The sequence below is a fragment of the Trachurus trachurus genome, assembly GCF_905171665.1.
Source record: "Trachurus trachurus genome assembly, chromosome: 16".
NCBI classification, from domain to species: Eukaryota; Metazoa; Chordata; class Actinopteri; order Carangiformes; family Carangidae; genus Trachurus; species Trachurus trachurus.
This window is the reverse complement of record NC_139902.1, coordinates 18553069-18580019: the sequence shown is the minus strand read 5'-3', so window position 1 is coordinate 18580019 and position 26951 is coordinate 18553069. Positions and strand designations below refer to the sequence as shown.

General features: G+C 40.3%; 1 protein-coding gene across 1 annotated transcript in view; it reads right to left on the bottom strand.

Moving 5' to 3' along the window:
- Window positions 1–26738, bottom strand: part of col14a1a (collagen, type XIV, alpha 1a) — a gene marked incomplete at both ends in the record, with an annotated part of 125403 nt that extends 98665 nt beyond the window's left edge. Inside the window, 4 exons of the mRNA XM_083988958.1 lie at window positions 11524–11619; window positions 12225–12368; window positions 17223–17339; window positions 26645–26738. Coding sequence (XP_083845084.1) covers window positions 11524–11619; window positions 12225–12368; window positions 17223–17339; window positions 26645–26738 — 451 coding nt within the window. The remainder of the gene's footprint in view (window positions 1–11523; window positions 11620–12224; window positions 12369–17222; window positions 17340–26644) is intronic.
- Window positions 26739–26951: the final 213 nt, after the last annotated feature.

Genomic DNA, 26951 nt, shown 5'->3' with positions numbered 1-26951 from the left:
AAGCAAAGCAGATTGCTCTGTAATCTCCTATTCCCAGGAACTAAAACACACACACACACATATAAACAACCGGATATAGCCTAGTTGTGAGAGTAATGTATGAACAATACACAAACACATAAACAGAGATAACACATTTTCAAATACACATACACACACCTATCTAGTTGAGAAAACTTTTCCACCTTCTCCCTCTTTGCTTTCTTTGTCTCTCTCTATTCTTATTAACAGTGGTTCCTCCCAGGCAGCTTTGATTTATTGCTGACCTCTATTTAGCCAGGGATCAGGCAGACTTCGCTGTCATTTCAGTCTTTTTCTAGTTAAGTTAAGTGTGATTGTGTTACACTGTCTGGAATTACCATTGAGGACAGTGACAGGCATGCAGATAGATAGATAGCAGCGGCAAACAATGAGCGCATTTCCCTTAGTTTCTCAAACTAACCTGATGATTCTGCTGTCAGAAGAGCACTTCACTTCAAACGTAAGGCTAATTTGTTACAAAAATAACTCGCCACTTATTCCTAAATAGTTTAACATAAGTTAGTATATTTGATTTTGATATATTGCTCTGCTCAGAATGAAATATAAACTTAAAATGACGAAAATGGAGATGATATGGAGTGGGTGAACTGTCTCTTTTATGGTCACCCCTGGAAGAAGCTTTTTCAATATTTCATTTCAGGATGAGTAGTAATAAGATCCAACTCTCCTGCCTGCTGTTTATCATGTGGAACCTAATGTTTCAATATAACCAATTTTCCTGTACATTGTAAAGAAAATGTCCTCTTTAAATCAATACTGTCTGTTCCTTTCCACCCCATCTGCTCATGTGTAGGTGTGCTGGCTACAGTAAGTGCTCTACCAAACTTAGATGTGGATCACATTTAAAGAGACAACCACAATGAAGCCAACTGAGAAACTGACCCTGATGGTCCATTTTCCATATCATAACTTAGTGTGCACCTGGTTAGTCACATGTGTCGAAGAAGGGGCAACATTTCTCAAAAAGGTGTCAAAATTCTGAACTACTACTTTTTTTTTTACAGTAGGGTTAGGGTTAGTAATGAGATTAATAAGATTAATGATGACTGAGGTAAGACCTGTCAGTAGCCAACATGAACAATACCAGGGCCTTGAAACTGAAGCAACTAAATGAAATTAATTTTAATATTTGCAATTCACCTGTGCTTTTCCTACAGTGTCAAAATAATGTGTGTCCTTTGAGTTGTCCTTTAAAAGCATTACCTCATGTCACGTTAAGTTTGGATGATTATAATTAACTTGTCATCACTGCCGACAGAGCGTCATATGATCCCAAACTCCAAATTAGCTATTTAATCGACCTTGAGATTGTGACAGGTGAGGCTGTTTTGCTGCTGTTTGAATGAAGCTGAGAATGAACTTAAATGTTCAGCCATTAAGTGAACGTGGACCTAAAAGATCTTCAATCCCATGACTTACAGACACTTCTACGTGAACAGACTCTGAGGTGAGATTGTTTTGTCAATAAATTGTTAGTTGTTTATTGGCTTTTAAATTGAAAATGATCCCATGATAGAATAAATAACAGCCAGTAGAGCTGCAAACTGCCACAAAATGTTTTTTCTAAGAAAAAAAAAACGTACTTGACTATCGTTCCTGATGTCACAATTTCATACCCAAGACTTAGAACGGCTTAAGCATCAACCCCGAGAGTTGTTTTAGCCTGCCAGGTTGCACCTCTGCAAATAAAAAAACTGGTGGCACACAACAGCTCAAAACCAACATTTTCTTTGTTTTATTGGCTTGTTTATTCAATCAGGAGAAAGCCAGCGGATTGATATACCTGTCGTTTGCTCAGTGGCCCTCAGAGCAACTCAGACAAACTCAGCCAGGAGCAAACATTCATATTCATTTGTGAATCCTGTTGGCCCACAGTACGTGAGTGTGTGTGTGAGTGTGTGTGTGTGTGTGTTGGGGAGGGCGAGTGAGAGAGAGAGCGTGTGTGTAGTGTGATCCGGTGAGTTTTAAGGTGTAATCCGACAGCTGTTGTCAGACAGTTTGTGTCGTTCCACCAGAGACCTTTCCTTGCTTGGCCTCCTGGTCTTTAATCCACTGTCTTGTTGTAGAGCGCATCACTGAACACACAGCCGTTCTGACAGAGGCGGGACGCTGTATGTATGCTGAATGCAACACATGGCCTCTCTACCTTTCTGCTTGTTTCTCCATCTCTACCTGTCTCTGTTTGCCATGCCGTGTTCTTTTCTTTCTGTTTGTCTTCCTCTAATCTCTGTCTGGCACGCACGCACACACACAGACACAGACACACACACTTGTTGAACTGTGTGGGTTTTGTTTCAAAAGCTGAGCCCCTCTTATCATATCTGGTTATTTTTTAGCTCCATGCACACATGGTAAAGACTAAAGCGATGGGTGTGGCTCTTTAACTGTGCGATGTGTGTTACTAGGGGTTAAGGTTAGTTACATTACTGGCTTACTTATTAATTATACAAGTGGGAGAGTTTGCATGCCTGTTTCCATCCTTTAGTTTGTCTTTATAGTCAAACACAAGATGTGATTTGTCTGACCGATCTATACGTTCACTAACTCAAGCCAATGCGACTATGAGCATAAGCCTTTTTGTGAGCAGGACTCACTGCGACTAAACTATTTATTATGAGCCACTGGGAAATCATGGAAATTTATGCAAAACTATGGGTTATGATTTGCCTGTATTCCACAAATGATTAAATGTCTTTTTAACCAGAAGCCTCTCAGTCAAGAATGAACCTCGCTTCAAAATAGGGGGATGTGGTTAATTTTGCCAACCTAAAAGAACATCCTGTGTCATTTCAAAACAAGTCCGAGGTCTGATGTGTTTTGTCAGCCACAAAAGTCTAAACCCCTTGGATCACAAGTGGTGGGAGAGCAGAAAGGAGAACAAGAACGAGCGGATGGTAAGAAGAGGTCAGGTCAGGTCAGGCAGTAAAAGTTAAGAGATAAAAAAAAGAAAGGAAACAGCATTAAGATGGGACAAAGGAGGGAAAGAGCAGAGGTAGTGCAGAGGTACAAAAAAAAGTATAGGGAAGAAACAACAGGAAAGGAAAAAAATGATTAAAAAATGATGAAATTGAATAAACTTCCAATGACAAACAACAATTGTGAGGTTGGGTGCTGTATTCTTTGACCACGTTCCTCTGCGCTAACCTTCCCTATTATAGATACTGTATATGCTTTTGAATGCACAGAGCGCTTTGCTTCCTTCCAGACACATTTTTGGATAAATTTCACCTGCAGTGGACTTGTTTATGCAGAAAACGGGGCAAAGCTACAGCGGTAATGCTTATGCCACAGCCAAGAATACAGAACAGCACAGTGTGGCATAACTTGTCTTTGTGAGCACGAGGGAACAGAAACCATGACAGGGAAAAAAAATCAGGGAGGAAGTGGATGCTAATTATTCTAATTGACCTCTGCACTTAAGGAGTCCTTGGTACTAATGACCGAAATGCCATTAGCACATCCCACACACATGAACTTGTTCACCACTGTCATACAATTAGCTCAACTCAGCCATGAACTCTCGCTCTTAATCGAGGACGAGGACTGAAACCTGGCTACCACCAGAGAGACCACACACACACTTGTCCAAGTGAGCAATGGCTGATCTGCTCCCAAGTCTCTGAACACACATCCAAGGTGTGAAAGGATGATATTTCTTTACTTCCTCTCAACAGGAATAATTCAGTAGTTGGCAAATGTCCAAAATAAAATGTAAAACACAACTCACAATGACGGAAAAAGCATTTTGTGAGATGTGACAAATGGAGATGAAGTGGGTGGTTCTGGAGGACATTTACCTGAGATCGCTCTTTTGTCACTTCACTTTTCATTTTGGTTTATTTTAATAGTTTTGTAAATGTCCTCCTTACTTTGCCCTTCACATTCATTTTTTTTTTACATCATCTGCAAATCATGTCTCTAACATTAATTTTAAGTTTCCTGGAGCCTGCCATGCTTTAAGCCATGACATACATGTCTGGCTCCGGCTCTCAAATGGAAAGAACTGATGTAATGTTGAGGAGCATTCAAAGGAACTGATAACTCACCAGTCAGCTGCATGTATTAAGTGCATTTGCCTCCTGTCATTTGTGGTATCGGTTTTGGCATCCTCTCTCAGAGTGTTCAGCTATTTGTCAGCTAAGTGACACATATCTCTGGCCACAAACCTTTGACATCTTGTGTAGCCACCGAGCATCACACTGACTGATTGGTGAAGACTAGGAATTAAATTAAATGTGGGCCAAAATGCGCTACGGAGGGAGTCTGTAACTGCTAATTCTGGAGACTAATAAGGCAATAAATAATGCCAGACACACAGGCACTCATACAGACACACACACATAGCACACAGTCACACAGAGATGGAGAGATTTAACATAAATTAATGTTAAAGCTGGGAATTAACAAGGTGATAAATTTAGAGAGATGAACACACACACACACACACACACACACACACACACACACACACACACACACACACACACACACACACACACACACACACACACACACACACACACACACACACACACACACACACACACACACACACACACACACACACACACACACTATATATATATACGGAGCTAGAAAGCACCAGAGCTGAAATAAATGATAATGTTAGAAATTAAAGTTGGCTATAAATACAGAGAGCTTGCTCTCCAGGTGTGTATTTGTTAGCCTGTGCAGATGTGATGGATATTCTTTCACTATCAGAGTGGCCAATGTCAACAGAATCTCATTGGCCTCCAGTTCAACTTTAACTGCGTCTGTCCCTTGGGTTCAATCTGTGTGTGTGTGTCTGCCTGTGTGTGTGCTGGTTTCAAGCTTCAGTCAGGGAGTGAGGAAGGCAGCACTGCACTCACATCCTATTAGGTAATAAGTATTGAAAGCGGCAACCAAAGCATGGAGGAAGGCAGAGGCTTCTGTCCTGTATTGCTCAGTGATTTCCACTCGCGTGTGCGTGCTCTGATTGCTCTGTACAAAAGATAAAATAAAGCAAGTCAGCCATTTATCATTTAGTCAACCAGTGGAGTGGTATCGACATCAAAGTCTATCCAGTTTAGTTTGTGAGTCCTGGACGTTTTTTTAGCAGGGTTTTATAGATATCTGCTGTTTTAATAAGGATCAAAACAAATACAAATACACAAATTTTCACAACAGAGTGCGAGTGTTAAAACGTGTTACGTGTCATTTGCTTAAAAATATTTGGCTCTTCCACTGGAATTCACTATCATTACAAACTCTTTCTTCTTGCCTCTGTACCTCTGTGGTCCATCCAAGAATGCAGCATTAGGCTATGACTCGCAGAAAGAAACCAGTGCTGAGTTACAGTATTTGTTAGATCTTTATGGTCTGCAGGGCGACAACCATCTGTTTTACTACTGGAGGCTACTGACCCACATTAGTAACAAATACAGCCATTGACACACCCACAGCACACGCACATGCACACAGCTGTCCAAATAATGGCTATCATTTTGAGGAAACATTGTTTAGGGCCAATTTCCAACAAAAATATATTACTGTCTTGCACGGGGGACGACTAATGGATTTGTTCTTGCTTTGATAAGCGAAACACAGATATTTATTGTTGCTGGCTGCAGCATTCTTCACTGACTTTGTTTGGAGTGAATCATGGATGAAACCAACAGCAACAGCTACCTCTTGATACACTAAATATTGGAATAAAAAACTATGGGTTTTAAATTATTACGTGTACGGCGAAAGACATTACTGTCTGGGATATTGCTTTTATTGAACAGTGAGGAACTGCTGAGAAGAAATGGAGAGGAATGACAACGGCAAGTCTGTTACAAAAATGACTCCATTACATAAGTGTTTTCTGGATGGTTACACTGGTTAGGGTTAGGGCAACTAGCGTTAGAGATATTTAGTTAAGGCGGAGGAAAATTCATGATTACAGTCAAAGAAAGTAACACTACCTGCTTCTCTATTAGAAACAATGTCCATGGTCACAGCAGGTGACTTGTTTGGAAAATATGAAAAATGTTTCTAGTTTTTGTGGTGAGGTCATTCTATGCAAGGACATCACCAAAGTCATCAGAGGATATCTTAAAATTCACGAAAACAGCCCACAAGTTGATCAGATGTTTGTTCTCAAAGCTCAAATGTCAAACTAATAATGGGAAAAGAGGAAAGGTCCTGATCTGGTCTTCTTCCTCTGGGGGTCACGAATATTTTTGTAAAAAAAAAAAGAAAGAAAGAAAATTGAGTAGCATGGCTCAGGATGTAAATGCTAGTCCGTAAATACCAACTGCAATATTCATGTATTGTGATTATGATGTTTCATTTACCAGAGAGCATGTTGAAAACAATCTGGTCTTAGCTTTCTGAAGTCAATTATCCATGATGGATCGACTGAATCAAGTGAACAAAGATGGCAACCTCTTGAACTGACGTGATTTAGTCCCAGTGTGTACAACAGTGCACAGTCCTTTCTCTGTTTTATTGTCTCAGTGCAGCTTGGAAAGAGTATGTTAATGTTTTGACACTTTGGACTGTGAGAATTTAGTATGAATGTCAATCACTGGACCTGCCATTTTTAGTGCAGTCATTTGATTAATTTGCCCATAGAGAGTTTTTTCTTGGCAGAGATTACACTGACTGAAACAAATGGAAAAGAGAGGTACTTTGTATGGAGGAACTTTGCTTTGGCATTCAGCTGACAAGGGACTGAAATGTTTTTTTCACTCATTATTGTTACTCTATTATTTCATAATGAAGGCCTGTCTTTGTTGTGCCTGTGCCTTCAGACATGTTATCAAAAATCTGTGCCAATGTCATTACAAGCAGAGTTAAAACAATGTCTAGAGATGTTTTGGCGAAATTAACATGTCTTTCATAAATGTAATTTGCTTGAATCAAGATGGGTGGAAGGGAAATGAAACCAGTTCCTGTAAAAAAAAGTTTTGTCCTGTAGCTCTGTAGCCAAAACCTTATCTTATCAGCAGGAAACAGGTCACAAAAATGAATATTTAAGACGAGTACAGTAAGCTTACCACAAGCACATTTCAGCACTCTCAAAAGAAGCAGCTTCTCCTTCTCAGTCACTAACCTGCACAAATATCATTGTGGATGAAATGGATGATTCAAAAACATCAGAAAGATTCAGATTTTCTCACTGCCTCTGTTGTTTTATTGTGTGTGTCTTTGTGTCCGCCACTTTTCTGTTTGAAGGCACCACACATGTTACTGTATTTGAGTTTTCAATTAGCATTTGTAAAAGGAAACAGTAGGTGTCCTGTGTATTCATAGTAATTACCAGAGGATAAGGAGAATGTGTTTCACAGTAATTATGCTTCTCTGATGTTACTGATGTAACTCATTAGAAAGAAGTACATGAGAAAATAGCTTCACTGATTTGACAGAGTGATATATCACCTTATCTAGCAGTAACAAATTACTACGGCTCAATTGGAGATTTGATTTAGCACTCAGTAAAGGAGCAACCTATAAAAAGATGTGCTTGTAGCATCACAGTAAACTAAAGTTCTTTCAGATCACAGTGCAGCTGCATAATTTGAATGTTACTTCCATCCTGAAGAGTCGTCTAGCTCTTTCAATCATTGTGGCATGCAGAGGTACTTTACGCAGCTTTCCTCTGCAGACAATGACACAGCAAAAAAAAAAAGTCAAACACTTCAACTGACAAACTGATATTCAAGAAGAGAAGGAATTCTCTTCACATCTTCCAGCTGTGAGCAGCTGAATCCGGTGCGCAACTCACTGATTGATTTAGAGGCTGTAAAAAAAAATGCCTCAGTTGTCTTTCCCAACTGAGATTTGACTCTGGGGTCCATGACTGATGATTTGAATCATTGACTTTTAGGGTGCAGAAATGTAAATGACTGGCATCAATATGGGAATCCTGGACGGACTCCAAACTCCAAACTAAGTTAAAATATATTTCAAAAATCTATCCTGTTTGCTCGGAGTCAGTCTCACTCAATGACACCTCAAGAACAGACAGGAAATTGGTTTCGTCCTGTAATAGAGTCTCTACCTTAGATCAGAGCAGTTTGTGTTCATGCTGTACAGGATACAGTTAAGTAATTTGTAGAGTATCTTTAGACTTAAAGTGGGTGGCTAAGGTAGTTATTTTACTCAGAGCGGAGGAAGATTCCTGACGCTTCCCAGAGATAATGGCCCTCTCCCCTCTACTTTAATCTGCCTCTCTAATGCGCTCAGAAACACCCATGCACACATGTAGAAACACACACACACACACACACACACACACACACACACACACACACACACACACACACACACACACACACACACACACACACACACACACACACACACACACACACACACACACACACACACACACACACACACACACACACACACACACACACACACAAACTTGCCAGGATTCTTTTCCTCTTTGAATTCCCAGCATTTTTGACCTTGGCTAACCATGATGATATGTAAATACAATACTAAAAGTATTTGAGCAGGGGAATTCATACCATTGCATTTTTTTATTCATATTTAAACCATCTAAACTAATTGGTCATGATATGAAAACTGCCTGAGAAAAGAAGAGAACATATAAATGGCGCTGTACACGTTGGCTAGAGTGCAAAAAGACAACTAACTTCTCTAATGTCAGCCTCTCTCACACACACACACACACACACACACACACACACACACACACACACACACACACATCAGAGAGGGGATGAGAGTATGAGCCAGCTGTTAATGAAATGTTTTGTAAACAATCCACCCAGACATAAAAGCAGGCTGATTACTACTCTGGAACAAAGCAGTGATGGACTGGGTTAGCAATGCTAATACACACACACACACACACAGAGGGAGACTTCACACAACACCATCTCTTTGGAGCACGGTGGGAGATTACTATTACACAAATACACACACAGCATGATAAAGGGGGGAGGCAGTCACATGTTACAGTACCACACAAAAGAGCACCTTCTATTGATCCACTGTGAGACATTATCATCTTCACTACAGTGCACAAAGCTGCACACATAGGCACTAAGACACAGAGACACACACACACACACACACACACACACACACACGGTGCATTCACAGATTCTATTGAAGCACAGCAGGATATTATTATAATCCCCAACAGGTACGAGGCAGAACACCAATCAAGGTCACGTCTGCCGCAGTGAATGGTGAGTGGCTCTGATAACAGCAGACTGAAGGAAATCCAGCTTTATAAATCTACCTACTGACAGGAAGGAAGGGAGGAGGAGTGTAAAGGAGAAACAAAGAAGAACAAAGACCCAAACCTGTGTGTGTGTGTGTGTGTGTGTGTGTGCGTGCGTGCGTGCGTGCGTGCGTGCGTGTGTGTGTGTAAATGAGAGAGTCATTACTTAACTTCAGTGGTCTTTCATTGGTTTCTCATTTATTAAGTTACAGTTTCTGTCTGGGTTCGATTGCACTTTGAGTTTGTATTCTGTGATCAAGTGCACTGCAAGCAGGTTCACTGTGCGAGCTCAGATGAAAGATTTTTGGTGTGCGTATAACCAGATGTGTTGGACCAGAGCACAGCTGTGAATTTTACTCAAACAATAACAACCTCAGTTCAGCTCTAACACGTCATGTTGTTCTCTACGGTTGAAGGAAGCACAAATCAAATGTAAATTTGGTTTTTGAAAAACACAAAATAAAAGCCACCGCATAGTTTATGATGCTGGGATTTTACTGCACCACCTGATTTTAATTTCCACAGCGAACTGCAAAATCAGTCAGAGGAAGCTAAAAACAAATCTGCTGAAGATCCCATCTCTGGTAAAACAACATGGCTTATTTTACTTAATCATAAAAGCACCACTTGTAGCTTTTATTGTGTTTAAGCTCATGTTTTAATACTTTTTTTAAAGAATGACATAATGCATAATAGCAGTAGTATTTGTTGTATGTAGTGCAGAAAAGCAATACTGTAAATTGCAAGTAAGACCATCAGAATTTATTTATGGTGAATTAAATTCATTTCCGTCGCTCAATGCTCAGGTTAATACATTGTTTAAAAAAGGGCACTCCAAGTGTTACTACAGCTTGCCCTCACAGTGACATTTGCTTTGATGTACTATCGATGCGTTTTCATCTCCAGCTAAGAGCCAATCTATTATGTATTCACAGATTCAGAGAAGTGTCTATAAATAAGCTTAATACCATGGCTAATTGCTCAGTGATGCTCTCTCTCTCTCTGTGTTTGTGTGCGTCCCTCTCTTGCTCCATCAGCAACTTTGAAGTGCCCATACAGCATTACAGAGTAAAATTATACTGCAAATAATATATAAGACATTTAGTGCATAAAAACTGACAAGTAGTATGCAGTTCAGTGGAGGCTAGACTTTAAACCAGACTCAATAATTGCAACTTCCTTAATATAGTCTCCATGTTGACCAATTAATACGCGAGCCAAAAGGACATGTACTTAAATAATAACCATCCTAACATCGAATAATGAGATTCTGTCTTTGTGCACACATTAGGGTGCAAAGATATCGTAAAAATGTCACAGAAAGTGACAATTTAAACTTGTAAAAACAATCACATTCACACATCAGCAGCAATTTCTGTGTCTCAAATTCAGCCAAAAGCGTCAATCAGGTCTGCGCCTGAGCATTACAAGCTAGAGCTCATACAATCACACACACGTAAGCACGCACAACAAAAACCATTTTACAAATAATCAGTTATTCCATAGTCAAAGACTTCCCCGCTGTCCTCACTATTATGGTAAAGAAACCAACAGATAGAGGACTGTTTGTATGAAAACACACTCTCAATCAAGAAATAATGTATTTCTTTTCTTCTCTCACGTTTCAACATTATTCATTAGACATTTTATAGGAGCACATGAATGCACCCAAATACAAGATCATCTTGGTTTCAACAACAAACAGACAGCGAGACAGACGTTCTTGTGAAATGAATAGATACAAGTGAACAGTTTGGGTCACTAACTGTCTCATAACAGGAGTCACAGTCACCTACTATCACTCAGCAGCACCGAGGATCTCAAAGAGTTCCCACAAAGCGCCACTATGATCGATTCACCAGTGAGGTATCGATGGTTTTGGCATCTTTACACCCACTTACTGCACATGTACATCATGTCTGTCCAGGTATTGTTTTAAAAGGTGGAGTCTGCTGTTAACTGGTGGCACATGAACTCTGCGTTTGGGAATCATTTCACAGCTGAATCCAACCAGACATGCATGGGCACAAACTTCTAATTCTTTCTTTCCGATCTATGGAGCTGTTATTGGAGACAGCAACAGCGGCTGTTTTTTCCTTCCTTCAAACATCGCTATAGCAACTGACCGGAGGTCTCTTCAAGCACAGTAATATTCAGCACAATTCACTATTTTAATACATATGTGTGAGCACAGGATTTGTGTGTGACCAGCCTCTCCTGGAAACAGTTTTTGTCTGCATTTGTCCTACCTCCTGAGATCTCATTGGCATCCTCTGGAGGTACAGCTGAATCAGTCAGCCTCTGGGGCTCCGTCTTGTCTCCCGCGTCATCCTTACCTCTTTCAGCTACAGCACACAAAACAGATCAATGACATGTTAGCAGAATCCCACAGACTTGTTATTTTAGGGAGTTCCTTCATTTCCTGGCTCTACATAGTGTATGCAAATAAGGAAAGCATATACGGTGTGTATACACAGCAGATAGATAGAAAGCTAATTAAACTAGACCATAACATGGCGAGGATGGAAATAAATAGAGCAGAAAATAGATTAGAATATAGTAAAGAAAAGAAAAGTAGAATATAGTGCACCAGAACAAAGTTTATTACAGAGAACAGCATTACACACAGGAGAGGAGGAAAGAGAAAGTGAGTGGAGAGTGGAGGGAACGAGACAGAGGAGTACAATATTGCATATCAGACCTAACTTTAGTGGAGAGGAAGTGAAGGAGAAGAAAGCAGAGGAGAGGACATGAGGAGAAGGCAGAGAAGATTTGAGAGAATAGTATAGTAGTGTAGTGTCAAGTAAAATTGATGACTGGAGTAGTGCAGGGCGTAACATTCCTGAATAGAGAGGAAGGGTATAGTACAGTAGAGAGAACAGGGGGAGCAACACAACACAATACAGCTATAGAAAAGGATGGAATCAAACAATGAAATACATGAACTCACCTTTATGTCTGCCCTGAAGTGGCCTGCTCTGCTCGCTGCCACTGACAGCGATGACATTGACAATGTAGTCTTTTGTGGGGTTGTAGTCTGTTATGAAAACCTTTGTGTCAGATTTAGACACTATGATCTCCTTCTGCTGACCACCTGACGGAGAGGATAGAAGAAGGAAGAGGAAGAAGGAGAAGAAGAAGGAGAAGGAGAAGAAGAAGGAGAAGAAGAAGAAGAAGAAAAAACAGAGGGGCAAAGGTTAGACCTGTGAAAAAATAGAACCATGTTTTTCTTTTCTTGTTGCTATACCCAGTTGCTTGGAAGCAAAATATTAGTATTCTCACGACTGAGCCAATATGAAGTTAATTCAGCAGAAGAGCTGATTATCATTCTCTGTTCCCAAGGCAGGCAAACATTAGGCTCAAGGTCGAAATATTTCATTCTTTGGTGGATTTCTTTGCTTGAGCATGTTCTTGTATTTCTGTCTTTGTGAGAAGCATACAATGTATTTTCACACAAAAAAACTGTGAAGTGACAAATAAAGAGAAAAAAACTTAAAATGATATGATTTGCATCCTAAATTAAATCTGATGGTTTTTGCTGATTTTTTATTTCTAGGGCTATTGGGAAAAGCTCGGAGAAAGAGTAAAGGGTAGAGGTGGTTTCAGGTTTTGGGGTCAGAAAAATACGATTTGTCCCCTAAATAAATCATTGATCTGTGAAGCGTGTGTGTGTGGATCTGTTTGTTTGTGTCCTTTTCTCAGCAGTTAATCCCCATCAGGCCAACAAGTCACATTATCACCCCATTGTAATTCTGACCGGACATCAATAAGGTTTGTGTGTGTGTGTGTGTGTGTGTCAGCTCTTATGTCTCCTGTGCCTGCAGGGTGATGACTAACAACGCTTTTAGGAGGAGATAAATCGTACTGAAGAGGACGGCAGGTCAGGTGGGGTAAATGGATGGATCGGTGCTCACACCACAACCTCAATCTGTGCAGGTCAACCAAACCACTGTAAAATATCAATACTGAAGTTTAAGAGTAGATATTCACTTGGTCACCATATGATAACATGCTGCAAGTACAAGCACTGAGAATGCATGTATGTGACTGTGACATGCTTCGGTCAAAATACCCCAAGGATCAAACATCACAGCTCTTTCCATCCGCTCAAAACAGCCCTGTTCAGAACGGCTGGTTTCAGTGCCTGTTCCTTCAAATGCAAATGAGCCACTGCTCACCCCGCCCGGCCCCTCTACCGGTACTGGTACTCACAGGTAGGGGTGGTATTATGCAAATTTGAAAACTTATAACATCATTGCCAGACAACCGAGAGAACAGCTCGTAAAACCACATGGATTTCAACCTACAGGAAGCCTGCACATTACAGATTTTTTTGTCAATTCTCACATTTTTGGGACCGGAAGGCAAGACAAATGTTAAAGAGCCTTTAAAAAGTGATATTTCCATAATATGTCCCCTTTAAACTTTCCCCACTGTCCTTTCCTGAAATGGATTCATCAGGTAACATCAGTAGGGGGTTTAAGAGTTCACCTGCAATTAGTTAGACTTTTCAACAGAGAGAACTGGTTCTTATTATTTTCCACACATGCTGGGTCAATCAACCTCTCATTTCTGTCTCACACTGGGTGTTAAAAAATGCATAATGTCAGGTATGAGGCATTAAGACCCAGAGGAATTGTTCAAACTTCTGGGAAATATGTCTATAAACTTTTTGCCAAGACTTCAATGAAAACATCACAACACCTACTCTAACATCTGTGCTTCGTGTACTGTAAAGCTGCAGCCAACAGGTTAGCCTAGCTTAGCACAAAAACTGGAGAGAAGGGCAAACAGCTACGGTACTGTTGCCTGTAATTCCCTTCCCTGTCAAAACTGGTTGTTATTTAATTAATTTAAGATTGCCGGGTGATTTTTACACTTTGGACAGAGCAATCTAGCTGCTTGCCCCTGCTTACAGGCATTATGATTCGTAAAGATAACCAACTCCTGGCACCAAAGGTGTTGTTGATCCTTTCATCTCTTGGCAAGAAGTCAGGTATAAGTGCATTTTCTCAAATGTTGAACTACTCCTTTAAAGTAGTTGGAAGTCTTAGGAATTAGCTTTCCTGTGGCTAAGTACTTAAGCTGAAACAAAATAAATGCTGCTCACATTTATTTCCATGATATCCAAACTGCTTGAATGTGGGATGACTCATTTGTGGAAAACTGAAATCATCATCTACCCATATTAGGTTTAATTAAGAAGACTTTGGGAGATTATGGCAAAACAGTGATCCTTGGAGCTGTTGTCACAATCATTTTAAACCAGAGTAAACAGAGAAGGTTAGCAGGAATTTAATGTCACCCTGCATAACAAAAATGCTTCATCACAAAAACAGGCCTGGTATAACCATCAGAAAGCATGCACATGCATTTTGTTTTTCTTTATAGTGGCCAACAAAATTACTTAAGGCAAAAAATAACGTATAAAAAGCAACGTCAAAATAAGACATAATTAAAAACAAACATTAACTTCATCTTAGTCTCATCAATTACAGACAAATATAGCATGGTTAGGCAAAATGAGAGGTAGAATGAGCCACTGTCCACCTTGCGTCCTGAGACCACCTCTAGGCCACTACAGTAGATATCACGGTTTCCATTACACTACTCATGTGCTTAACTATTTCAATGTCCAATTTTAATGGCATCAGCTACTGGCAGCCAGGATTGACACTCAATCCCCCTTTTGCCTGTTGTTCCTGCTTTATTTGTGGGTAAGTTACCAATAAGTCTAGAGTAATTATGCTAATGCTGGCCTACTTATAGCACCTTTAAAGAGCAGCATGTACATGTATGTATTACTGAAGTATATTATATATATATATTATATTGAAGTCCCAGCAACAGTCAAAAGCTAAAAAAAGTTTGTTTTGTGGATCCATTTGTCATTAACAGTTTGCAGCAGTTAGCAAAAATTCAACAACACGAGTGAGTCACCAGTGACCCCTCTTACAGTACCCCTGCTGTCTGGCCAACTCATTATCCTCATTGGCTGTCTTCATTTTCCAAGCCAGATAACAGGTCAAAGTACAAAAATATATATATATTGATACAAAGTTAAAAATGTGATGAGTAAAAACTTGATCAGTACTTCAGCATGGATGCCACATACAGTAAGAGCTTCAACTGCCTGCACATAATTGGCTGCTGTAGGCTCTGCTGTCTATTTTCAGCATAGGACATCACAATTGGTTTCCAGACCACTCCTTAAGCAGCCATCCAGTATTTGAAACCAATACTATTCAACCAGTCAGTTGCAGTAACATTGTCACAATACATTGCAGTTGCATACAGTAAAAACAAGAAATCTTTCTGTTGGACTTGGCTTCATCTCCACTGAGATTTCAAAGAGTAAATTTAGACTATTTGGCGCTCATAGCTAACACACAAATATGCAAGTACACACAGACACAACCCACACAATTTGAATTTCAGCATTGTTGGCAGGCTGTCGAACAGACTTTGAATAAGTGCCTATTTTAGCTTAATTCATGCAATGTCATAAAAGACAAAAAAATGAAGCAATTGGAAAGAAAAACAGAGGCTAAAGTTAAATATTTTTGATGCAATAAGACATGGGCCACTTTGTCTACAAGGATACAAGCTGATTATGGGAGAAAACAGAATAAAAAATATTGAGAAAAAAAAAAACATAGTCATTTTTGTTGGAAAAATGAGTCACATTGCTCCAACCTTAAACCAGAATCTTTATCCATCTGAACTTTGGTTGCTCTGAGCAGAAAAAGAACAGCATGTTGAACCAAAAGGTTAGCTGCCACTCCGAGGGCTCCTTTTGTGATACAAGACGGTGTTTAGAGTCTCAGCAAAAAGACTCCAGCCTTGATTGTGCCTCTCGCTCAGACAAACTACAGGACGGATGAGACTGGACATGAGGTCACAGAGCAGGTATGTGTGTCTTCATCCTCCTTTTCATCAAAGAAGGTGTTACTAACCGCACTCTGTATAGATGCAGTAATGAAGCAGTGAAAGTTCAACTTCTTACTGAAGCTGCTGAATGCCTACTGCTGCACTCTTCCCCGGGAGGAAGTGGTCATAAATTTCAGTTTTTGTTCTCTTTTCAGCTGTCGGAGGCAGCAAGAAATTGTCAAACGAAGCGGTTCTCGCAAAAAGGGGGTTGCTTGGGACAAACAGGTTTTCTGTGAGAGTGCTTATTCCGTCTTACTTGTTCATTCTTACAATCCCTGCAAAGGAATTGTCTGCAGCACAGCACAGCATTAATACAGAGCGGATGCAAGGCGGTGGTGCAGCAGCAACAGTTAAGGAACTGATGTAAGAGGAGATGTATGTCTGTGAAGGTAAGGTGCACCGTGGTAACATGAAAAAGGAGATGTCAGTGGTAATTACAGTGATTACTCACGACACTGTTCATGCCCAGAAAGAGACAAGGTCATGCCCTGTGTCTGCACAATGATCATCTTCTGACGGACGCCGGATAAAAGCAGGATGTCAGGCGTCCATCATGGTCACAGTGTCATACAGTGATAATGCTGTTTAATTCTGAATGAATGGCTACAATTGCTACCGCTGTCATTCAGCTGTTCTGGATTGAACTCCATCATGAGTCAATGGAGGTCCTACTGTCCCGTGTTCCTATCGCTCCTATTTCCAAATCTGCTGACAGGCTTCACCTATGCAGCAAAAACAGTCCTTTGTCTCAAACTTGGCAGAGGTGCAGGACAAACTTCCAGTCCCCCATATCTCTCAAGAGTGTAATCCCTTCAAAGGAGCTTTGATAAGAAGTAAATTACATAATCCTTCCTGACAGACAGAAAATCCAACTCATGATGGGATCCCCCCCCCCCCCCCCAAAAAAAAAAAAAAATTAGGAGTCAAGTCTCTCCTCCTTTTTAGCATACGAGAGCATTCCCTGTACTGTATGTGTGTGTTCGGTGTGTGTTTCTGCACAGCAAAATCATCATCTTACCTGGTATACTGTTGTAGAGGAACAGATAGCTGTCAAAGTCTCCTTTGGGCTCCTTCCACGAGACAAGCAGTTTGTTTGGGCTCAGCACTTTGAAACGCAGCCTCCTTGGAGCCGGCACTGAAAAAACAATTAACCACATTTAAAACAGCTTCGATAGAGCGAGGGAATTGATTGGAAACAAATAACGTGCTGCTGAAAGAGAAAATGATTTTAATTAAAAGTATCCCAGCTACTGTACTAATCAACACTTATTAAAATGAAAACCATCTAATAGTTATGTGAAACCCAAATAAATTCACCACCAAGACTACGAAATGTGCCACACATCCAAGTGAGTTAAACAGAAAAATGAATAAATGAATGGACAGACAGATGGAGAGAGGGCTGAGTGAGTTCCAGCAACACACAAAGAAGGTCAGTAGTAGTAGTAGCAGGTCAGTCTCTATTTGCAGCATGAAAAATGTTTAAAACAGCTTGATGAAAGCATTTCCAGTCAAATTCTCTTCATATTCAAAAGAAAGTTTGTACAAGGAGGGGTGATTTAAAAAACACACACATGGGCTTTTACCTGTGCCAGCGCATGTGTGTGTGTGTGTGTACATTTCAGATCCATACTGTATCGTGGAGAAATAAATGGTGTACAGTGGCATCCTGGAGGAGTCCTGTTAAAAATGGTAGCAGCAGCCGCTCTCTGCGTTGTGTGTGTGTGTGCAGTCTGTGGCCTGTTACACACTTAGATGGCAATTTTTTTAAGAATCAAAAAGTGGTGGAGAAGCAGAAGAGAATTTGACCGTTTTAAAGCTCCAGATAGAGAAACAGAGAAGAAGGCACAGACGTGGGAGCGCAGAAACACAAGAGAGACTTTAATGTAGTATCGTGGAATACTACAATTTCACCTCAGATGGGAACAAAGGTCACTGACATAAACTTTATGTCTGTGACACATATCACCATTTCACCGTTTTGTTGTATTGTTCTATGTTAGTTTATGTACAAGGAATTCACCACAAACTACATGACTGTTCATAGGTTTCTCTAAATGACTGTCATCTATAAGTCAGATGACATTGCCGATGTAGAGCCTCTTTACCTGTCAGCACTCTTTAAAAACAAGTCAAACTGAAATGTGTTTGACACACAGTTCTCTAACTCTGGGGTCACAATTCAGATGGAGTCACAAAAGATTTCTAAGATTGTTGCACCATTTTTTTATTACTCCGTAATGAAAACTGAAAAGATTTTAAATTAATCCAAATTTCTCTATCACAATTAATAATTCAATCCATCCTCTATTTTATTTTGAATTTCTAAAAGTGAAATCTAACTGAGAAAACCTGACATGTTTTGACTAATAACCCCAAGTGGATGCATACCAGTCCCAGAAAGAACTTCCAGGAATCTGTAAGTGGAGTACAACACAGTCTAACAATGAGCTACCATTTTAAAAGTCAAAGACTCCCTTATTAAAGAATAAACTTTGAAGAACCTCAGAGATGAACCCAAATGAGTGATCCTCCAGAGGATAGATGGACGGTGCTCTGCCAGATAGAGGTGCGAGTGCGGACATGTAAAGACTGTACATCAGGCATTGAGGAGAAAGCATCTACAGAGAAAATAGGTGATATGATGTTAACGAACCTGAGGTGTACTGTGCAGGATTTTCACTTGCAGATGAGAATAGATATCCACCATTCTCAATGGAAAATCCCATTCAGGCTGTAAAGTCGATGCACTTTATTCTTATCTAGGTATATTATGGTGTTGATGGAAAAGTCAGACGTGCAGGGCTCAGCTTGGCTAATTATCACATGACCCTCATGGTCTCGCCTCATCACTCATAATGAGTCATTTTTGTGCATAGAATAGTTTTTGGTCATGTTTTCCTGGTTACATGAGAAAACAAAGTGATCAAATCTAACTTTGAGTTACATTTTTTTTAGGTTTATTTAAAAACAAAGGTAGAATAAAGAGAATGAATGCGCGGGTCACTGTAGGACAAGAAAAATCAATAAGCTAAAGGTTTTGTCTACTTTTTATAATAAATATGCTCTTACGCTTATTATGAAGTTTGATCAGCCACAGCTGTATCTTTCCAAACATCCTTCAAATTTTAGTCATGGTATTACCTCACAAGTTAATATCAAGTCCCACATTCTCTGGAAGCCAAAGAAGCCTCAAGTTGCCAAACAAGCACAACTTCTTAAACTTTTCAACGCCAGATCTTCTGATGCTGTCCAATCGTTTTGCAGAGACACAGTCCAGCACTTCACGGTTTTCGCATTTCGCTCACTCCTTTCGAATGCTCAGAATGCATAGGATGAAACGGTATAATTACACCACACAATAAGAATCTATGAATAATTTAAGTCTGTGATAAGAGCCGGGTAGATTATTACCCTGGTATCATTGAGTGTGTGCTTGATAGTAGGTGAATTGAGTTGGCAGGCAGGATACTAATAACCAGGTGAAAATTGCCTCGAATAACCTGATCTTTGCTTTGCATGTCAATGAACACACACACACACATTCATCCACTGATTTCTAATAAAAAACTATTGTAAAAATGAAAAGGCCAAGAGTGACTCCCTCTTAAGCTGTGAATGCATGTCAAGGTCTGTGAGTCGGAAGCAATTCAATACAGCAGAGATGATTAATGAATATGGACGTTATAAGTCCAATAGCCGTGGATGCTGACAGAACAACAGGGTCTCAGATATAAATTACCTTTCAGAAACCGCCACATCTGTTCTTGTTTACCTCTGTAGAGCCATGAATATCAAGAGAGCTCAAGATTTCACACACATGCACTCTCAAAACCTAAGTGCCAAGATGCTTCTCTGAAACACATTAGATGTCCAATCTGTATCTCATGATAAAATACTTTGCGTAGAAACTCTGGCAAGATAGCTGAAACTCTGCCCTAAATTTACTGAGCACGTACTGTATGTGTCCACATCAAGTGCTACAGTACATCACGCAAACCGGAGCCATTCATCTGAAGGAGTTGCACCAGCAGAGTTAGCGAGCCCACAACAGCTACTTGTATGCAAGCTTCTTGCCAGGTAGTAAACGCAGCTCCAGCCATTTGGCAGAACTTTTGTGACTACTGCTTAGCAACAACTTTTAGCTCCAGTAAATAGTCTGAGTCACTGAAAAAAATTACAAACCCAGAGTGCCAGAAAATTATAGAAATCCCTTCTAAAATGATATTTAACACATCCCCTCCTCATGCAGCCGAACCTTAATTTAAAGGGTCTAATTTGAAGCATGAAGTTGAGTAATCTCCTGACTCTGTAGGGAGTGTGAACCAGAAAAGTCTTTTAACTGGCAGCCCAGTATGAACTGGAATTATCTGGGTTAAGGCGATACAAGCACAGCTTGATGCCCCAGTTTGAGAAGAGATGGCTCTTCCTGGGATTAGCAGCAGAGAAAGCTAGCAGGGACTCCTGATGGATGAATAAATGCTTGTCATCCAATCCTCTGCTTCACTTCATCTCCTCTCTCCATCCCTCCCTCCCATCATTCCTTGTCTCCGATTCAACTTCTGCAAGCTTCTCCCCATCCCCTGGTCTGGCTAACTATCCTGTTCCATGTTGGCTTTCTTTCATCTTGTTTCTCTCATTTCGATCCTTTGTCTTCCTCTCACTTTTCCGTCTTCCTTTTCCTTAATTGCTCAACTATCTCTGAAATTCAACTTCCATTCAACTTGCGTTTTTGATGTGTTCCACTTCATGACTTTCCCTTGTCTTCTCTCAGCTTTCTGGCTTTTCTCAATCTTTCTATTCATTGCCAGTTGCCTCTTTCATTCTGTCTGTATCCCCTCCTCACCTCTCCTCCTTAACCTCCTTTTTCTTTCGCTCATCCCCTTCTTTCAATCCACTTTTGCCTTCTATTGTTTCCCTGTCTCCTTTTTTCCATTAAGCTTTGATTCTTCCCTCCACATCCCCTCTTTTCTCTCATCTTCTCTCCCACTCTTCCTTCCCCTTCATTTCCTCCCTGTTTTAATTCCTTGTTTTCCTCCTCCTCTCTCCAGATTAGGCCTATACCATCTCCACTGTGTGTATTCAAGCGACAGTGGCTTCACTAATACTTAGGATTTATGGATGACAACTGCTGGGTTGCACTGTCACCACAAGATAGCTACCGTACTGTACGTGAAGGAGATGAGGGGACTGTGTGTGCAATCGTGTGTGTGTGTGTGTGTGTGTGTGTGTGTGTGTGTGTGTGTGTGTGTGTGTGTGTGTGTGTGTGTGTGTGTGTGTGTGTGTGTGTGTGTGTGTGTGTGTGTGTGTGTGTGTGTGTGTGTGTGTTTGGTGCCTATTCATCGTTGCAGCATGTGCCGTTTGATGTGGTCGTTGTCTCGTTGCAACAAGAACTACTCTGCTCACCAAGATAGCACTTAACCCAAATCCACACCTTTTCTTTCCACCTCTCTGCTCTTTTTATCTCCTCTGCTGCTCTCATGGAGCACTCCTCTCTTTTATCACATCTCTCCTCCTTGTCCATGGTTTTAAATTCTCTTCTCCCTTTCCTCCTCTTCCCTTGTTTTCACTTCTGCTCTTTTATCCTATCTTCTCCTTTCCTGCGCCCTTCTACTCCTGTCCTTTAGGGGCTTAACGCCCTTTTCTGTCTTTTATCACTTTACCTGTGTAAGTGATGCCTTTTTCCCTCAACACGTACCTCTCTGTTGCATTGTGCACACTCTGTGTATGTGCGTGTGAAATCTCTCTTAAGGTCTCGCTGAATATTAAGAGTCTGTTGATCCCTTCTCATGTGCAGTCTAAAGCAATAATATTCCTCATGCTTGCCAGCCAGAAGTGGGAAAAAAAGTATCACTATAAAATCCTTAAATAGGTTAATTCTAAGGATGAAATTTTAAATATGCTATTCTAACACACACCATTTCAAGGTCTAGTTCATTGCTAATATACTGGGAAGTCATCCAATTCTGTATTCAAAGGATAACTCCAATAATTGGGTCGTATTTCTGTAGCGCTGTCTATCACTCTAAGAATTACGTATGTTGAACAAGAATTAAATGTGTTATTCAAATTGAAGACACTGATTCAAAAGTAACATTGTTCAAACAAGGTCAAACGGAGGATCAAACACAAGCAATCAGATGAGCAAACTGGTTTTGAACAAACCCAGAGGTTAATCAGACTTTGTAAATGTATTACCTCCACTTCTGTTAACATTCAGTACACTTTATAGTTGGTCATTCATGCTGGAGTTGTGACCAGCCTAATTTCCTGGTGAAATTAGAGATTACTATTAAAATGTTATGTTTAGTTTCACTCAAGTCAAACGTTTTCTTTTATCATACAGGAACAAAATGCAGATCATTCCCACTTGTTTCTGTATTTTTTTCACTATCTATGTCAAACTGCTCCTTCACCTGATACTCACTATTCCTGCTTTTACTATGGCACCTGTAAAATTTGACATGCATTATTTCCATATGCACATTGGATGTAGAATGAACTGGATATCCAGAGCAGTACTGTATATTCTGTTCAGTCCCTGTATCCCTGTATCAAAACTCCCAAAATCATTTTCAAAAATCATCATCAGCTAATGTTCCCCTTAATTAGACTTAATTGTGTTTATTTACAATCACAGAACATTATCTACATGCTCTGACAATTACAAGAGGGCAAAATTAGAAAACCTCCTGCACATCACATCTCCCTCGATTCAATGCTCCATTTAGTCCAAAGTGGCTGATGATTATGACAAGCTGGATTACCATCAACAACGGCAGCCGAGTGGTGAGGTGGCGGCAGTCGAGCTTTGGATAATTTAGCCGTTTTTAAATTCAAAACAGGTTGTTCTATCTCATCCTCTCTCTTATGTTTATGAATAAATGATTTCTCATCATTGGCTTCTCTCCCTGTTCATTATAACTGAAATTACTGGCCAACACTTTCACTCATACTAATTCGCCAGGCTGCCGCCTAACCACACATTCACCACACAAACACACACTGACTGTACTCACTAAAACAAAAAGTGCAATAGCTTTGTAAACGCGCTCTCGAGCACATAACGTTGTGATGTGTTCCGAAGCATAGTATTGACCCAGGCTGTCAGCCAATCAGCAGAATCAATTACAATAATTAACAATGCACACGCTAAGCATGCACACACACATAGCACAGTACCACTCACGCACATTTCACATCTTTACAATGAATAACTCACTCATCGAGGGAACAGGACTGGATGAACAAAAGAATGCTTGATTAAAAATAAATCATGACTATTATTCTGTTCCTTGACAATGAAGTTTAGAGTTTAGATGTAACAACGGCAAACACCCACCATCTGGCATCTTTACTCCATCCATCCTGCTTCTGTCACTGCTGCATTGGAAACGGCAACACAAAGTGCCAGGTCACTGCTTGCACCCTCTGAGGACTGAGCAGAGAACAAAATCTACATTTCCCTCTTCAGTGCTTTTTAAGGCCAAAGTAACAGCGAGTGAAAGAAGAAACAGCAACAACAGCCCACTGTGTTGTTGCACACTGCTCAATTTCTGCATTAAGAGCAGCACCGGACCAGAGTCGTTCACACAGATAGTCAAAGAGACGAGCAATATGAAGTACAGACTATATTGTGTCCAAATCCATTAGCAAAGGTGATTTGTAGGAAGCATTATGCTGCTGAGAGCAGGGAGCTGTGGTCAGCTGTCTGTCTTATTGTAGGTCCATCACTGTGATGCAGAGTGAGACATCTAAAAAAAACACTATGAATTGCCATGAAATTTTGCAAAACTATTCACTAATGCTAATACTTTATTACTTAAATGAGACTTCATGTAGGAAGTTCTCACATATAAACTGGGATCACCTTGTTTTTGCCAACCTCATGACTTTTCATCGGTAGTGCTACCCTGAGGCTGTCAGTTTTAGGATACCATATTTTTGACATTTTCAACAAACAGTCCTGGAGGGAAAGAAACTGTTGCTTTCCTAACTTCTTTATTATCAGGTTTGCAAACAAAAACTAATGACAATGCCCTCACCTTTTGCTGTCAAACCATGGTGCTAAACCTGGTGCAGTGTGCACCACGACACAGATTATTGTTGTAAATACAGAAAATGTAATTTCTCACTTAAAGTAAGGGACAAGTTGACTTAAGAAAGTCACACTTTGTAAGCTGGGGAAAAACATACACTAGCAGACTATCAAATTAAGTTTACAATATTTCTATTTCACGCCATGTCATTTTGGTTAGTTCACAAAATGATACGTGAAATGTTACTGTAAAACCTATTCAGTAATGTGTTAAAATAATTATCCAAAAAAAATGTATTTCCAACAGAAATATTAATACTGTCTTGAATATGATGTAATGGATGAAAGGAGTAACATATCAGAGAGATATGCCTTCTTTGGTCAGTTGCTTCATTTCTTGCTGTGCAAAGCCATTCTGGCCTCACCAACTCAAAGGCAGTGGGAGTTCCTGATGATATCCAGACATTTGTGTTGTATATACAAACATCCTCCATGGGTAGAGCACACACTAATCCTTAAGCTCAAATCCCCGCTGACCAGATGTTGCAGCTTACAGAAACCGACTGGGCAAAAATTAATGGCTATCACATGCTCCCTAATGAAGGAATTGGGCAGGGCATGCTCCCATAGTGTCTGGGAGGTCGTCCATGATTCACTGGGATACAATCCCAACCTAATTTATGCTGTCACACTTTGTCTCACCTCTCTTTTCTGTCTGACTGCAATGAAAAACATGACCTACAGAACCCCTAATGACAACTAGAATAAAAACGTCTCAGAGAAATTGAGAAGGGGGAAACAGAGATGAGAAAAATAACTGAAGAGAAACAGAGCGAGAAGGATGAAGGGAGTGAGTGCAGAAGAAAGAAAAGGGAGGAAAGCAAAGAGTGAATAGTAAAAGATTACAGAAAAATAGAAAACCTACTTTCATTTCAAAGCAATCAATATAAAAAACACAAAGCAGCCCCATAATTTAAAGCAAAATGGATCTAAAACAAAAACTAACCTCTCAAAGATCAATGTAATAAAATGTATTATTTTTTAGGATAGAATCGTCTTTTAATTCATCCATAAAAACAGATCAATAAGAGGCCTGTGTCATATGTGGATTATTGATTTTAAACAACATCAAAGAAAGAAGAAAAAAATCTTTATTTTATTTCTCTCTATATTGTGTTGCAAGATCTGCCACTTCCCTGCTCCTCTAACTCCTCATCCTGGAAGGAATGTGATCAGCACACACACGCACACGCGCACGCACACACACACACACACATACACACAGAAGGAGGGTCAGCTCAATGTTTAAGTGTCCCTTGGGGTCATTTATGATCTCTATCCAGATAACTACCTTAGTACTTAACAGTTTGCCAAAAGCAAAAACATGAATAATAGCAATGTGTACAACCCAGTCACACACACAATGCCGCTATAGGATTGAGAAAAGAGCTGTGGGATCCATATTGTGTGAATAAGGAGAACTTTCTCAGTCAAAAGTTAAAATAATAGTAACATTTAACATCTATCAAATACTGTAAAATACCTGAGTCCTGGACCTTGATCACAAGATGAGAAAAGATTAATGTGTAGTTAGATTAATCTGAAGTTAATGAATTTACATAAAAGATATGTGGAAAAAAAAGGAAGTGTGTGTCAAAACATCTGAGTCTCATTCAAAAAAACACACATCTGTTATGTTTTAACACATAATATGCTAATACTGCCACATAATGACATATTAGCATACATTATGTTCAACTGCAACTCAAATGTGTGTTTCTTGTGAAGACTGCATCCAGACTTTTGACATCCATGACAAAAAAAAAAAAAACATTGCACAGAAACAGACAGCAGCCCACTTTTTGATGATCACTCAGTTTGATTAAATCGGGTTTGGTGAGGCGAGGCTGATTGCGAAGCACACTGGAGCGTTATATATTGTGCAGCACATTGCGCAGCAAATCATCACATTTTGAAGCGCACCGTTACAACACATTACAACACATTTATCAAAACCCCTCTGGAGCATGGCAGCATTGGCAGCAGGGTGGTAAGCATCGCAGTGGCACAAGAGTGAAATGGCATAATGATACGGAGGAGATACGATCACGAGTGTGATGTAATCTGATGAGGGAAGAGAGAGGGATATGGAGATAGAGGAGGTCAGAGAGGTGAGGCTTGAGGGGAACAAGAGGAGAAAAGTGATGAAGTGAACAGATGGGAGGAGGGTAAGTGGCCAAGGTGGAAAGTGGGGGACCTGAAGGCAAAGAAAAGTTGAATGGCATGGGTAAGGGGAATGCGAGCTTGCTTTAAGGGAGGGGAGGAGGGGATGGAAGAAGGATGGGAGGGGGGAGGCAGAAAGAGGAGAAAGAAATTATTGGAGAAGAGGAAAAATTACTCACCTTGACCCTGTGCTTTACTGGGGAAACTGGAAACTAGAACCAGTAGCACCAGTGGAGCCCACAAACACCACCTGATCCGCCCTGTTGACAACATCCTCACAAGCAGCAGCTCAGACCTGCACAGAGAGAAGAAAGATCGTACTGAGAAAACAACGAAGAAGCTAAGAGGGGAAATGTGAGAAGAAAAGGCAGGGAGGAAAAGAGGGGTTTCAGTGACAGAAACGCCAGGCATGCCATTCAGCTGCTGTGAGGGGGTCAAGAAGACCCACCTTACCCACGCAGCCCCAAGGCACTGGTCTGGAATCAG